The 16,122-nt window shown below is 45.2% G+C and overlaps 1 protein-coding gene across 1 annotated transcript in view; it reads left to right on the top strand.

The window, feature by feature from the left end:
• Positions 1 to 16,122, top strand: part of FREM2 (FRAS1 related extracellular matrix 2) — a 191,780-nt gene that overhangs the window by 58,564 nt on the left and 117,094 nt on the right. The window contains exon 3 of the mRNA XM_083169759.1: positions 14,843 to 14,989. Coding sequence (XP_083025885.1) covers positions 14,843 to 14,989 — 147 coding nt within the window. The remainder of the gene's footprint in view (positions 1 to 14,842; positions 14,990 to 16,122) is intronic.

The raw sequence follows: 16,122 nt of genomic DNA, 5'->3' as shown, positions 1-16,122 counted from the left end.
AGAATCTTTTTTAAGTAACCAAGTCCAAATTACAGGTATGAAAGTGCTGCGTATATCTTCTTGACAGTTTAAAGCACACAGCCCGAGGATAATGAAAACCTGTACAAGCCATAAGGAACAATATCATGTTTGTACTTAAATTTATGCTTAGACAACATAAATTGAAAAAAAAAAAAAAAAAAACGTCTGTACTGAACACCTGAATGTCATTTCCTGTGTCTGCATCATTGTTGCCTACCCTCCTGCATTTTGCAGGAGACTCCCTGAAATAGCAGCAATCTCCCTCTCTCCCTCGTTAGTCTAGCAATCTCCCTCATTTCACCTAGCCCACATTACACTGTTATATTTTTTGGGGAAAAAAGGAATGAGAGATAGATGCATTTACATTGATTCATCATCACGTTTTCCCTGCACTTTACCAAGTATAGTAGCTCTTACTAGCTGCATTGGGGCTCATCTACATTTGGATATAAGTCATTTTAAAAGATTCCTCTCAGATGTAGCTGTACACACCCACGCTTCTAGGTGCCACGTTCACAATCTCTTTGCACAATCTCTCCATATATGGAATTAGACACACCCTTTGGGAAGAGCATGACACGCCCCCTCAATGGGGCGCTGTGCAAAATTCTACTACCAATTATAATCTCCCTGAAACTAGTTTTCAAAAGTATGGTGCATCAGGAAGAAATGCACACATACAGTAGGTCGCAGTTACAGTTTCTTGCACAATTTTGAAACGACCACAGAACGAGCAATGACATAGATTGGTGCATGTCCTCTGGATTTACCTTTCTGATGTCAAGTCGTCATAGTGCTGCTTTATGCTATTCGGAAAGTAATCACAGCTAGGGAAGCCAATCCCGGAGCATTTTTTCAATCCCGGATTTCGGGATTGAAAAATGCCTAATCCCGGGATCCCGGGATTGGCTTCCCTAATTTAAAAAAACGCACCCCGGCCGCCCCGCATATTTACTTACATGTGGGCTGGGGTGCGGTGTGGCCGGGTGTGTGGGTGGGCAGCAGGCCAGCCGGCGGGTGGATGGGCGGGGAGCCGGCAGGTGGATGGGCGGGGAGCCGGCCGGATGGGCGGGGAGCCGGCCTGGAGGGCGGGTGGATGGGCGGGTAGCGGCTAGCGGGGCGGGCAGCGAGCCAGGGGGGGGGTGGGGGGCGGGCTTCTGGGGAGCCAGCCGGGTTGGTGGGCAGGGGCAAACGCATGCTGCACAGAGCCACACTGGCTCTGTGCAGCTGCTTGGCCTGCGCAGCGTGACCTCTGTACTCGTCACGCTGCGCAGGGATGTACTGCCGGGGAAGGGAGAAGCCGGGCAGTGTCTGAGCACACGCTCAGACGCTGGCCGGCATTAGACTGCGCATGCGCAGTCTAATCCCGAAATCCCGGGATTGGAAACTCCAATCCCGGGATTGAAATCCCGGCGTTTTAGGGGCCAAATCCCGGGATCCCCCCGATCCCGGGATTGGCCACCCTAATCACAGCGCTTCACTTTTTCCACATTTTGTTATGTTACACAGCCTTATTCCAAAATGGAATAAATACAATTTTTCCATCAAATTTTACACACAATACCCCATAATGACAATGTAAAAAAGGTTTTGGGATATTTTTGCAAATGTATTATTTTATTCCTTGTTTCCAAATGCTTAATTTTAGATTGAGTGCGGACAACTCATGAAGAAGGAATAATTACCTTAACAAGCTATAGGAGGAAATTTACTAAGAACACATACGACAGGCATCACCGTCATATGGCATTTACGAATTCGTATTCCGGAGGAAAATTGACTAATCAGTCGTATTTTACTGATTTGTATTTTCCGATGGTGTTTTGGATTCGTATTTTTTTCTTATACAAATTCGTATTTTAAATACAACTTCATATTTTTAAATACAAATTTGTATCGGATGCAGTGTTAAAAAAATAATAATAATTCAATAAATACAAAAAAAAAAAAAACCGCGTGGGGTGTCTCCCCCCCAGCTATAACCAGCCCCAGACTCAAAGAGCCAGTCCTGGTTTTAAAAAACAGGGAAACAATCATGTTGGGTTTCCCCTTATTTTTGAAAACCAGCCCAAGGGCTGTTCCTTCCCAAAACATGGTGGACAAAAGGAACAGGGGTCCCCCGTATTTTAAGAACCTGCACCAGGCCCAACCAGCCAGCAGGTTAATGCCACAGCCAGGGGGAGACTTTTTATACAAGTCCCCCCGGCCAAAGCATTCACCCCCTGACCGGTCAGCCTGGGCAGGAGTCCTGGGGGAGTGGGCACCCCCCCCAATGAAGGGGTCCCCCCCTCCAGAATTTACCTACCCTGGATGAAGCCTGGGACTGTCCCCGGTGCCCCTGGGCAGTGGGAACCGGGCTGATAAATGGTGTAAGATTTAGCATCCCCTTATAGCAAAACTGTGGCAAGGCATGATGGGAATCACAACAGCTGGAGGGCCATAGTTTAGACATATATGAATTATAGTATAATAGTGCTCAAAGTGTGCTTTTAGGGCTAGCAGGTCGAAAGCAAAGAAATCCATGTTCTACATATGATATGTATATGCTCACATGGATAGTAATTTTAAAAAAATCATGAAAAACCCATATTGGCCTTTTTCACGTCGACCTTTTGTCTATATCGACCTTCTGACTGTCGGCCACTAATTGTCAACCTTTGTTTTGACTGTTGATGTGGACTCTGTAGACCTAATGGCTGCATACCGTGGAAGATCAGGTATTTCTGCGTAGCATTTTATGAAGCAAAGTTAAACACATAATGGACAGCTAAAGAAGCCAAATCATTTATGATGCTGAGAGGAGAGTGACAGATGAATAATGTTCTTACTTTACGCTAAGTTTTTTTATGACATTGTATAAAGTGTTTTATCTGGAATTACAGTATGTTCCTGGCAATCAGCTGACAGGCTGCAATCACTGTCGGAAAAGAAAGCTGGGTACTTATGTAGTAACTGGGCTGCCGATTTTGAAATCGGGTCCATCGCATCGCACCCGACCATATCGCATGCGATGCGATGCGATGCGATGGACCCGATTTTTCCATAGGATTCAATGTTAAAATGGACTCTGTCCATTTTAACATAGAATTCAATGGGAAAAGGGGTCCTTTTCATACCCCTACTATCCAAGTGGGCATGGAGTTGGATATAAACCTGTGGCGAGCGTAGCGAGCCACCGAGCCCGAAGCGTGGCGAGCGTAGCGAGCCCCGCGAGGGGACACAGAATACCGGCCCCTCGCGGGGCTCGCTTCGCTCGCCACGCTTCGGGCTCGGTGGCTCGCTACGCTCGCCACAGGTTTATATCCAACTCCATGCCCACTTGGATAGTAGGGGTATGAAAAGGACCCATTTTTCCCATTGAATTCCATGTTAAAATGGACTCAGTCCATTTTAACATTGAATCCTATGGAAAAATCGGGTCATCGCATCGCATCGCATCGCATCGCATGGTCGTATGCGATGCGATGCGATATCGCATCGCATCGCATCGGATTGTATGCCTTAACTTAAGGCAAAATCGGCAGCCCAGATACTACATAAGTACCGAAAGCTGTTAAACTTAGCCATAGCTTATAACAATCACAGTGCTTCGTGCTACCTCAGTACATACCTTTAGTCTCAAATAGCTTTGTCATGCGCCACAGTCTGTACCTGATCGGTTCTGTGAAATTTGTAACACAGACTACTTACAGTATGTTTGAGGAATTTAGATTCCTGGTGTGCGTACATGCAAACTCATGACCGAAAAATCCGGCCTGCTTACATCACAAGCCAAATTACTCGCTCCATATCTCTCACCTGTCCTGCTTGTGATGGGACAGTTCGGATGGTTATGGATTAAAGGGCATGTTCACCTTTTGGTGTCAATTTATCATCCAGATACTAGCCCTTATTCAGATCTGATCTCAGTACAAATGTGTTCTCAAAATGGGCAAAACCATGTCCACTGCAGGTGGGGCAGATGTAAAATGTATAGAGAGCGTTACATTTGGGTGGGGTGTGTTGAAACTGAAATCTAAATTGCAGTGTAAAAATAATGCAGCCAGTGTTGACCCTGCACAGAAACAAAATAACTCACCCAAATCTAACTCTCTCTGCACATGTTACATCTGCCCCACCTGCAGTGCACATGGTTTTGTCCATTTTTATTGGGCCTGCATTGTGTAAGTTGGACAGACAGATGGAAGGTGTGCCTTTTATGCAAAGTAGGATTACGACTCCTCTTCATTACCGGACTGTCCGGAGTAATCCCGGACGTGTGGTAACCCTAATAGAGAGTGATAAGAGGTGTCACTGGTGAATTTAAGTATTATTTGAGGGGACTTGGGGAGGAGGATAAGGGGAAGTCTGGCAAATGGCCCACACCTGCATGATTTGGGCACCCCCGCTCCTGATTCTTTCAACAGTAATGTTGAGACGTATGCCCTGGCACATTCAAACCAAAGCCATTTCAGCAGACTGTTCCATGACCTGACCACTACATTGTATCGAATGTCCTCTGCTTTGTACAAAATATAACCAGAATGCTCTTTATATTAATTATCTTTTACTAGACTGCGGTGAAATGAACAATCCCTGTTGGAGCTGTTGTTTGATCTTATTTAACATCATAGATGTTCACATTTTTCTGCCCATTACAGTAAGCATATTCTCCTTGCACCTCCATAAGGGCGGGATGTACTAAAGGGAAAATGCGGTAAAAGGGAGTTTTACCGCATTTTCCTATGTACTATTACCCGTCTGCCCCGTTTTCGCCAGGCAGGGTATCGCCACCTTCTGGGTGGCGATACCCTATAGAAGCCTATGGGCTTCTTTTCGCCACCCGCCGCAACCCCGCCGCCTCGACGACCCCCCCTTTCCTCCTCCCTTGGGCTTACCTTCTTGCAGGTCCTCCAGGACCCCGGAAGGTAAGCCCTTCCTCCCCCTATCAACGCAGCCGACATCCTTCCGGCTGCAGGGGGGACGAGGAGGCGCCGGGGACAGCCTGCTTAGCTGTCCCCGGCGTGTAGGCATCAGGAGCCGGCAGGGAGGAGACGGAGACCCCCCGTAGACCACAGTACAGGTATCGTAGGGGGTCTCTGTTACCGCACCGCGATGCCAGCTGCATATGTTAGTACATACTGTATGCGGCAGCATCGCGGCGGACACCCGGCGAAGGGCGGCGATGTATATTAATACATCCCGCCCTGAGTGAGGTCTAGAATCTTTTTGTTAACTGGACAGATTCGGACCTGATCGCAGGGCTGTTTTTTTTAGCAAATGGACAAAACCATGATGCACTGCAGGTGAGGCAGATGTAACGTGTAGAGAGAGTTAGATTTGGGTTAGATATTTTGCTAAAAAAAAAGCAGCACTGCAATCAGATCTGATTAGCGAAAGCTGACGAAAATTGTCCTAGCGGCTTCCATGCTTAGTTGAATCTGCACCAAGACTTTATGAAATTTTCCCTGAAAAAACTCCTTTACGTGCTTTGATATATCGGTCACTGATGCAGCTATATCGTGTTCTGGTCCTATGAAGGGATCTAGCCATACTGTATGTGCCTACCTAGCGTGACCTCCAGTTAAATGTATATATAAAACATAGGCAAATGCAGGAGGGGGGTTCTGGTTGCTCGGAAATCCCCTCCTTTTGGCAAGTGTCTTAAATTATGACAACAATAGCACTGGTATATAATATGATCAATAGAGCTGCCACCACATCATGCAGTGTAAGGGACAGAGCAGAGCTGCTGCACATGCCCAGTGTACTAGCTTCTTTTACCACATTTACTGTATATGTGGATCTGAGCCCTCAAACATCGCAATGGACCAGAGAGCAGCTGCCTGGAAGAAGAGATAGGAGCCGTTCCATGAGGTGGGAGATTTTTAGATTAGAAAGTGCAGTACTGATTCTATTATGTTTGTGTACTTATTTATTTATTGATATTTTTAAACATTTCCTGACCACTTATCTTATTTAAATGTTTAAAACAGCCTGTACTTTAGACCATCTGTACTATTAATTTGGAAGCCTCCCCTTTCCCCTCTAATTAACCTGCATTCACCTCTGAGGTGAAGTACCGGCAGTAACCATTAGAGGCCACTTGACAGACCAAATTATTCCTTAAGAGAAAGTTAAACCAAAATGATCTGTTTCAAACTTGCTGGATATGGAGAGAGGAGAGGGAGCTATGAGGACAGAGATTGGAAGTAGGAGCAGATAGGGACTAAGCTGTTATTTTGGTGGGCTTTTAACTAGTGTGTCATAAAAAGTGATGTAATGTACCGTATAAGCTTCAGTTAAAATGACCTCTGCTCCATTTCCACTTATGCTCCATTTAGCATTAAATAGCCACTACATACATATTCCGCTCTGTATGCAGAATACTAGAACTTTTTGTCTGACTGAAATAACAATAAAGGGCTCAACAGTAGACCCTTGAGACGTGTGCCCAGTCAAGCATTATTAAAAGTTAAGTAGCCAAGATTACTCTGCACAATTAATCTTAAATAAATGAAAAATAAATAGAAAAGAACACACGTGGCATTTCTCCACAGCCGTGGTATTTATGTGTTCTTTTGCCAAAACACCATTAAATGGAAGAATATATTTTTTACAAATGAATTTCTAAAACTCGGCAGATTCATTTTAGCAGGTTGTTGGCCGGTTTTCTGTCAGTACCCCCATGAAACCTCATTTTGTTACATTGATTCATAATAGTGAACCCATTACCCACTAATATTTATAACTTCTATTTATTTGGTCATAGTGAAAGTACATTTCACTTTCCACAAATCAAATACACACAGTTTTATTTCACTTTCACAAACTGATATTTTCACACTCTAGAAATATATTGTAGGTTCGCAAAGGGCTTATAGAGTGGGAATAAATATTAATAGTGAGGAACAATACTTCCCTTCTATTTGTATCTTAGCCCTCGGTGGGTCACCAGTATGTTTAATATATGAAAAAGATATGGAGAATATAATGGAGTAATATGTTTTTGACACACAATTTATTATTTATAAAACACACTTATATAGAAGTAATTTACCCCAAAATTATGGGATAATAACATCAATAAAAACAACAATTCTGATAAGGTAAGATGGGGACTTTTACCAGAACGGTGATAAAAAAAGGCTCGTCAGATGTTACTTCAGCAGGTTCGGATCTCCGAATGATGCGACTGCCCGGGCCTCAATATAAACACCGCAGTGGTTCAGTCTCCAAGTAAAATAATTATCCCTTCTGCACCTGCAACATGTTTCGGATCCTACCTGGATTACTGCTTGAAAAAGGTTCCAGGTAGGATCAGAAACATGTTGCAGGTGCAGAAGGGATCACTTTCCAAGCTTAGTACATCTGGCCTAATAAGCCATCGAACATGTTCTGCCCCCAGGCCCATGTAACGTTTAATCCAGCCCTGATCATTGTTAAAAAGGCATTGCTAGTGAAACCCTTATGAATGGTGGGGGTTACCTCTGGATATTACAGAACTAATGCTAGCTCAGCTGTAGCCTCCTGATTGGTATAGTAAAGTCCTGTCTCTAACAGAAACATCCGGTTACTGGTTACAGGGCTTTATGATTTTTAATAAATATAACCATGTTGATATTTCAAGTATTAGTATTGAGGCTACACCTAGCACACAGCAGAGGTGCGGATTACCTCCTGCATCATGCTGCCGGCGTCACTCCCTGCGCGGGGAGTCATTCCTTATCCTCCTCCTCCTGCCTGAGACGAGCAGTGCACACACAGTGCAGCCTGCAGAGCGCTGAGCCCCTCTGTGTCCTAGGCTCGGCGCTCTGCAGGCTGCACTGTGTATTGTGCATGCCTGGCTGGGGGGCCGCCAGGGGGGGGGGGAGGCATTGTGCGGCCGTGGGGGGTGGGGGGGTGACACCGTGTCGCTGTCACTTTGGGCAGCTGCTCGGGCCCCTTCAGAGGCTGGGACAGCTGTACCCACAGCACCCCCTGTCAGTGGCCCTGGGGGTCGGGGTCTACCTATAAAGACCAGGGCTGTATTAACAATGAGGTTGATGACACTGCATCAGCAAGATAAGAAGCACACAGCAAATGCATCCTGCTGTGACTGTCCGAGGCCTCACCCCACCATCTGGTGAGCTGACCAATCAAATGCCACCGCCAACATAGATGTTTACCTATTATCTATTTGTGTGACACTGTCATCTGGTTGGCACAGCTGCAGCCACCCCTATTTACTGCCTACTGGGCACTTGGAGGACTCAGCGGTACTAAGACCCAGTGTCTTTGCTTGTGCTTGTTCTGTGGGTACTATGGTTTCCTTCCACTATCCAAAAATTTACTTGGTTTCTGATTCCTAGTGCTTCTGTGTGTGCACATTCGTTTGGGAATATAAGGCCCTATTCAAAGATTGCTGCAGAAATTGCTTTTCGATCATATGAGATCACATGAGACAGTAGTTTCAGTGCTAGATCAGGGTGCGTCGATACGATGGGGCGGTGGCGCAGCATTTTATTGGGAGCAATCCGGACAATGCAGCAGGTACGCTCCCAATAAAATGCTGCAGCAGCGTGACATCACACAACCTGTAACATGGCCTGCCTGCGTCTAAAAGGCTATTGATGCGCATGCGCTTTGCTGTGTGGCAGAGCATTTGGACTTTAGCAATGTGCCCGCAAATTTTTAAGGCACATCGTTGGATGGGACATGGTGCATGGCCGTAACTAAGGGGGAGGGGCATGCCCCGGATTCTAGATGTGATACCCATACGTGCATGCAGTAGAAGAGACGGAGTTGAGTCAAATAACTGCCTTGCCCCAGGTGACAAAAATCCTAGCTTTAGCCCTGCCAGGTGTGTGGAGCAGCCAATCCTGTACTGGTCGCCGCCCACATGCTAGCGCCAGGAGTTATAGTTTAGCGAATCGTCTTAAACAACAACACACTCTGAATCAGACCCAGAGATTGTAAGCGCCACTTGGTTAGGCGCTGATGTGAAGGAGCATAATTTCAGTGTAAAGTGTTGTGGAATATGTGTGTGCTATACACGTAACTGATAACTAACTAACTAAATAAACAAATTTCCACTTTGCAATATTAGTGAACCCTGGTCCAAAATGACATTTGTGGGCTCCATATCTCTTTACAGCAGCATAAAGTTATATACCGGTCCCCCTCCATGTGTAAATGTATATAATTATTATCCGTTTAGGCCTGGATCTATGTATTAGTGGGTCCTGTACTAATGCCCCTTGGTTAAAGCCATACGGGTTCAACCTGTGTTCAGGTATGGTGAGTGCTGTAACTCTGTTCAGTTGCCCCGAGTGCTGTCACTCTGTGTTCAGGTGTCCCGAGTGCTGTCACTCTGTGTTCAGTTGCCCCGAGAGCTGTCACTCTGTGTTCAGTTGCCCCGAGAGCTGTCACTCTGTGTTCAGTTGCCCTGAGTGCTGTCACTCTGTTCAGGTGTCCCGAGTGCTGTCACTCTGTGTTTAGTTGCCCCGAGAGCTGTCACTCTGTGTTCAGTTGCCCCGAGAGCTGTCACTCTGTGTTCAGTTGCCCCGAGAGCTGTCACTCTGTGTTCAGGTGTCACGAGTGCTGTCACTCTGTGTTCAGGTGTCCCGAGAGCTGTCACTCTGTGTTCAGTTGCCCTGAGTGCTGTCACTCTGTTCAGGTGTCCCGAGTGCTGTCACTCTGTGTTTAGTTGCCCCGAGAGCTGTCACTCTGTGTTCAGTTGCCCCGAGAGCTGTCACTCTGTGTTCAGTTGCCCCGAGTGCTGTCACTCTGTGTTCAGGTGTCACGAGTGCTGTCACTCTGTGTTCAGGTGTCCCGAGAGCTGTCACTCTGTGTTCAGTTGCCCCAAGAGCTGTCACTCTGTGTTCAGTTGCCCTGAGTGCTTTCCTCTGTGCTTTTCCAGACTAACACTATTTCATGTGCTGTCAAGACATCTTATTTCTTGTTTATATAAATCTGGCTGTTGTGCAAGATGAATTGTTTAGTTAGTAACCTGTGCATATTTCCTGGTATGTGTCTGTCAACCTGATCCTTAATCCTATTAACCACAACTTCTTATCAACCATTCAATATTTACATTTTCCAAATGCTATCTTTGTCACACAAGCAGTCTGCCCTTCTTTTCACTTCTATGGCAATCTAACTGCGCAGGAAATACTGTAGTCTGGCGCCACCAGAGGTATTATACTAGTATGCGACTAGATACCTGCAGGCTATAAGGTTTATTATAAGAATGCACATCCAGTCTTTCAGCAAAGTGCTTCTAGCTGCAGGGTGTGTATTTATATCCTTCCCAGCCAGGTGTTTTTACCGTAAAAAAAAAAACACGCGCAGGGCGTGTATACTAGTGTCAAATCACTAGACTGCTTATTGTTTTAATGCCTAAGCATGTCTGTCTGTATCTTTCTGCGTGGTTTGTGTTCTAGTATTGCTTGCGATCTTGTTATAGTGTAGTCTATACATTGCATGACACATTTATAATCCAGTGTATAGTGCTTATAGAAACAGTGATTAAAATGATGTTCTAACCATTGGATAGTAGATCCTGTGTTGTTTCTGTATATTCTCTGCCCAGATTTTTGTAGCATAAATATGTGGCGTGCCACATTGAACAACAAATATAGCATAAATATGTGGCGTGCTTCCCCCGCCATTCCTGTACATGTACATGCCTCCCTTAATTATCTCTGAGCATGTCTCCAACTGTCCTGTTAAGTTCTGCATTCCCAATAGGGACGGTGTTGTTACCTGGAAAGACTTATACCCCTTTTACAACAAAAATCCCGGATCCGACCCGGAATTGGGAAGAAGGATCCAAGCCGGGTCGGATCCGGGATTTACTCCATTTACACTGCAGTGCCCACCCCCAGTGTAGATGGAGGCGGCGCTTGGAGATGACATCATCTCCAAAGCCGGGACCGCGGTGATCCCAATTGGATGCACCGATTGCCGTGCTGGGGGCAGCCCAGCACCAAGGTAAGCTGCTGGGCTACCCCCAGCCCCCGTGCACCCCACCAGCCGCCATCCGGGAGGTGAATGGATGCCGCACACAGGCATCCATTCACCTCCTCCGCTGCCGCCGCTGCTGTCTGCAGAGTATAGCAGACAGCAGCGCAGGCTGTGTGTCCCCCCCGTCCAACCTGCGGACGCTGCGGTCTGCAGGTTGGACGTCCCCCATTCATGTAAATCCGACTCGGCATACCCATTTATACCGCCCTCTACCCAGGTCCTAGCTGTGTTCTACCCAGGATAGGACCTGGGTAGAAGTCCTGTGTAAAGGGATACGGCGTGACATTCAATGTGCACGGAACGAGTAGTCAAGAACCAGATATGTCCATACAGGGGTGTATCCAGAAATGTGAGGGGCCCATAGCAACATTTTGAAGAAGCCCTTGTCCCAATGCTTCTACAGAGACACACATGCAGCAGTTGTTGATTTTATGCTCCATAAGTGTGAGGGAGACACCCATTTATCAAGTAGTCCCCACAGCACAAAAATATTGGGCACATTTCCCACATTCTGCCCACTTCCTGGTTAAGTGGACGGAATGGGGTAATATATATACAATGGAACTGAGGTCTTAGCTCAGAGGACGGTGCCTAATGACTCAATATGCTAATCATGTAATTTTTAGCTCCACCCTATGCAGAAAAGCTATAGATGCATACATTTTTGGTGCGTGAATTAATGATGTGGTTAGCCCACCCCTGCCTCCAATACCACTTACCTGATTCTCCTTTCCAGGCATCTTCCAGAAAGGAATTCATTAAGGTGTGCAAGTAATAGTGCGCTGATTCCTTTTATTAAACATAGTAGTGCCCTAGTTTATGTTCGGTCTCATTGTAGGGCTGCTAGCACACATTATGCAGCAGTATCCCCAAATTACATTATGACATACAGAGTTCCCACGTTATATTATGCCACATGACAGTGCCCCCTGTTCATATTATGCCACATTACAGTGCCCCCTGTTCATATTATGCCACATTATAGTGCATCCACTTCATACTTTGCCACTCTATAGTGCATCCCACTTCATATTATGTGCATTATAATTCCCTCCAGTTCATTTCATACCACATTACAATGAGCAGGTGTCCAGGAGCAAAACTAGATAAGGTACTCTTTACCTAGAAGGGCGCCCATCGTGGTGATCGCGGGCATCGCGGGCAGTACATTAACAGCCGCGACGCGATGCCCGCGATCACCGCGATTTCCCATAGGGATCAATGTTAAATTTTGTGCTGACCGCGATTTTACATTCAATGCTTCAATGGCCGCGATTTGGCCATAGGAATCAATGTTAAATGGGCTACAGAGCCCAAATAGGCACAATTAACCCTTAAATGTCCCCCCAAATTTTTAACGCCACCCCACGATCCACGCCAACCCGAAGCGTGGCGAGCGCAGCGAGCCCGCGAGGGGCGGCGGTACGCGTCCTCCGACCTTTTCATGCCCTACTATCCACGTCGGCGTGGAGTTGAGAATAGAATAGTGTGGCGAGCGCAGCGAGCCACCGAGCCCGAAGCGTGGCGAGCGGACGCGGATACCTTCACAGGTAAACGCGTCCCTTCGCGGACTTCACAGGTGTCCGCGTCGCCACGGACACCTGTGAAGCCAGCAAGGGGACGCGTATAACTGTGAAGGTATCCGCGTCCCCTCGCGGGGCTCGCTGCGATCGCCACGCTTCGGGCTCGGTGGCTCGCTGCGCGCGCCACACTATTCTATTCTCAACTCCACGCCGACGTGGATAGTAGGGCATGAAAAGGTCGGAGGACGCGTACCGCAGCCCCTCGCGGGCTCGCTGCGCTCGCCACGCTTCGGGTTGGCGTGGATCGTGGGGTGGCGTTAAAAATTTGGGGGGACATTTAAGGGTTAATTGTGCCAATTTGGGCTCTGTAGCCCATTTAACATTGATTCCTATGGTAAAATCGCGGGCATTGAGGCATTTTACATTAAAATCGCGGTCAATCATCCTTTTTAACATTGTTCCCTATGGAAAAAGCGCGGTCATCGCGGGCAGCAGATTTTTATGTACCCGCGATGCCCGCGATGACCGCGATTTTTTACCCCCGACGCCCGCGATTCCAATCGCGGGCGCCCTTCTAGGAAGAGTACCCTAGATAATATATTAGGCAAAAGTTTGTAAGGGCAAACATATGCCTTGTGGCCTACAATATACCTAGTTATGCTCCTGGTCACCGGATCATTGTAATGTCATGGTCATTGTACTTGATGCATATCTACCAATGTTTTAAAATAAAAATCTGCAAATTCCTGTGACCTGATCTGTCGTAGGTAATGAAATATTCCCCATACTTCCAATTGGGCATTAGGAATATTACCATGTATGTGGTTAGTTTGAGTGCATCAGGAAGCTAACCTCTGGAGAAACATTGTGGGAGGAAAGAGAGGTGACCATCCTGGTTAAAGCAGGACACATGAGTGCCTGATGTATATCCTGCTTAGAAAGTACAATTCCTCCTCCTGGTAATTAGAAGTGCCTCTACAAATCCTCTTTCTAGGGGGAGATAAAGAAACCATTCATGCACCTCTTTTTCTGAGACACTTGGTTAGGATCAATTAAACCAAAAGGTATTTCATGTGTTACTATGTCGGAGTATTCAGATAAGTTTATTTTTCATCATTTATTTAACAAAGCAGCTTTTACGATACACAGATCACAGAGGACACAGCTTTGTGAAGGGCAACAGATACAGAAGTTGGGAATGGTGATTTAATGAACATTCTCTGTATCTTCTGGCAAAATGCTGTTCTGCATTCTTTGTTGTAAAATGTAGTAACTAATCATTTATATTAAAATTATTCAGTGACTAGGATTTGTTTTCCATTTAAACAGCTTTTTGTTCTTTTTGTTAAATACTAAATACAGATTTCTATGGAAGTGATCAGTTAACTTTTAAAAACTCATGTGACCTAAAGGTGCTTCTTTATAGGTGGGTCCACGCTCTTGACCAATCAGCTCTTTGACTTGGCCAAACATGTCTGTCACCAAGTCTGAACTATAAACAGCTAATTGGAACTTGCGTTTTATGATGAGATCTGCTGGGGAACAGCTTTATACCTGATATTTCCTAATCTAATGTTGGACCACTCTGGATCTGTATACTGAAGTTGGGATTCTTTTGTGCCCAAAAATTTTTTGCCCAAAAAATCGTGTTTTTCTACAAGTGTTTATTTCAAACAATTCAGTTCAAGCCCTTTTTTTGCCTGAATAAAATCATGTTTTCAGGTGAAAACGCATAGGATCGGTGGATGTATTCCCAGACCTGTGAGTTTCTCTACCATGGCCACAAAATACTGAACTTATGAGGGATCTTGCTTTGATACTTCAGTCAGTCCCATTAAAAAAATACTCAATAGGTTCGGTCATCATGGCTAATTGGATAACCACCGGGGGATCAACTGCGGCTAATTGAATGATTGAATATTGCTGACACAGTTGGCTTATATTCAAAATGATCATCCATTTATATTATATTATAAAATATTATATTTTGTTGGCAAACTGAGCTGTGTGTAACCAATTTGTCCAAACTTTTTATAGTAGATTTATGAAAGCTTCCAAAAATTAAAAGTGGTGGTGTTTACTATTGCAGCCAATCAGATCCCAGCTCTCATTTTTCAGTTACAATACATCCTAGAAAATGATTGGTTGTTATGGTCAATTTTTCATTTTCAGCTTTAGTAAATGTTCCAACTTGTAAGGTCAATTGTTCATAGATTTGCCAATGAGTTTACTCTTTTTTTTACTTGGTACAAAAAAATCAATTCTAAGCAAATCGGGAACCTGACTTTAAAATGTCCATTTTTGTTTTGCAGGTGGAAACAAGTTGAAGAACCAGCATTTTCGCCTGAACTGGGCTTGGATCTCTATAGAGAAGGAGTATTATGTGGTGAATGAAGATGCCAAACATTTGGAGGTTATCCTCAGACGCAGAGGATACTTGGGGGAAACTTCATTTGTCAGTAAGTTAGTTTTACGACTATGGCCTACAGATGGAGCATATAGCATATGAAGAGATGACTGTTGGAGAAATGTACTAAACTCTTATTTCTGCAGTGTATAAAATTTGTTAGGAGGAACAGGGATCCCTGACAATACATAGGAAAGGCCCAGCTTGTTTTTACAGTTTACTCTGATTTGCATGCAGTAGTGTCAATGGATTTATAGGAAAGGCAACATATTTTTAAATTATTTTTATACTTTGCTCCTCTTTATCTTGACATCTCTGTCTGAGAGCACACCTGTTTCAAAGCGTGGGCGGTATGCATGACGTATAGCATTCCTCCCGTAATCGCAAACCTGATGGTAGATAGATTATGAGTACCACTTGTCCTGCGCTACTTCTCAGGCTGCCTTTGGGTTGTCACTAAAGGTCTCCCTCAGACCTTGGAAATATGGCAGAAAAGGTTGGGTGTGACAATTTTCAGGCGCCAGAGATTGGATAAAAAACATATAAAATTTTATTTCGACAAATATCATAGGTTCACATAAAAAAAAGTGTAATTGAAGATGAATCCTTACCCCTAAGGGTATTTGGAGCCAGAAAGGGATGGAAAAAGGGCAGGGATGCAGTCCGGAAGTGCACCCTGCTGTGGCCCCAAATACCTTAGCACTGGTCAGGTTCAGTCTTATGGTAGACCAATCAGTCACTGCAGCCAACGCGTTTCGAGCAACAAGTGCTCTTCTTCAAGGGCAAGGTGCCTTGAAGAAGAGCACTTGTTGCTCGAAACGCGTTGGCGGCAGTGACTGATTGGACTACCATAAGACTGAACCTGACCAGTGCTAAGGTATTTGGGGCCACAGCAGGGTGCACTTCCGGACTGCATCCCTGCCCTTTTTCCATCCCTTGCTGGCTCCAAATACCCTTAGGGGTAAGGATTCATCTTCAATTACACTTTTTTTATGTGAACCTATAAAAATTTGTCGAAATAAAATTTTATATGTTTTTTATCCAATCTCTGGCGCCTGAAAATTGTCACACCCAACCTTTTCTGCAAACCTGATGGTGTTTATTAGCACTGTATACTTGAATAAAGTCACATAAGACCGCAATCTCTGTAAGAGCTGTCCTTTGATAAAATCACTCCAGGGTTTA

This window comes from Crinia signifera, chromosome 2 (genome assembly GCF_055691185.1).
Source record: "Crinia signifera chromosome 2, ASM5569118v1, whole genome shotgun sequence".
Lineage (NCBI taxonomy): Eukaryota > Metazoa > Chordata > Amphibia > Anura > Myobatrachidae > Crinia > Crinia signifera.
This window is presented reverse-complemented; position numbering and strand designations above follow the sequence as displayed.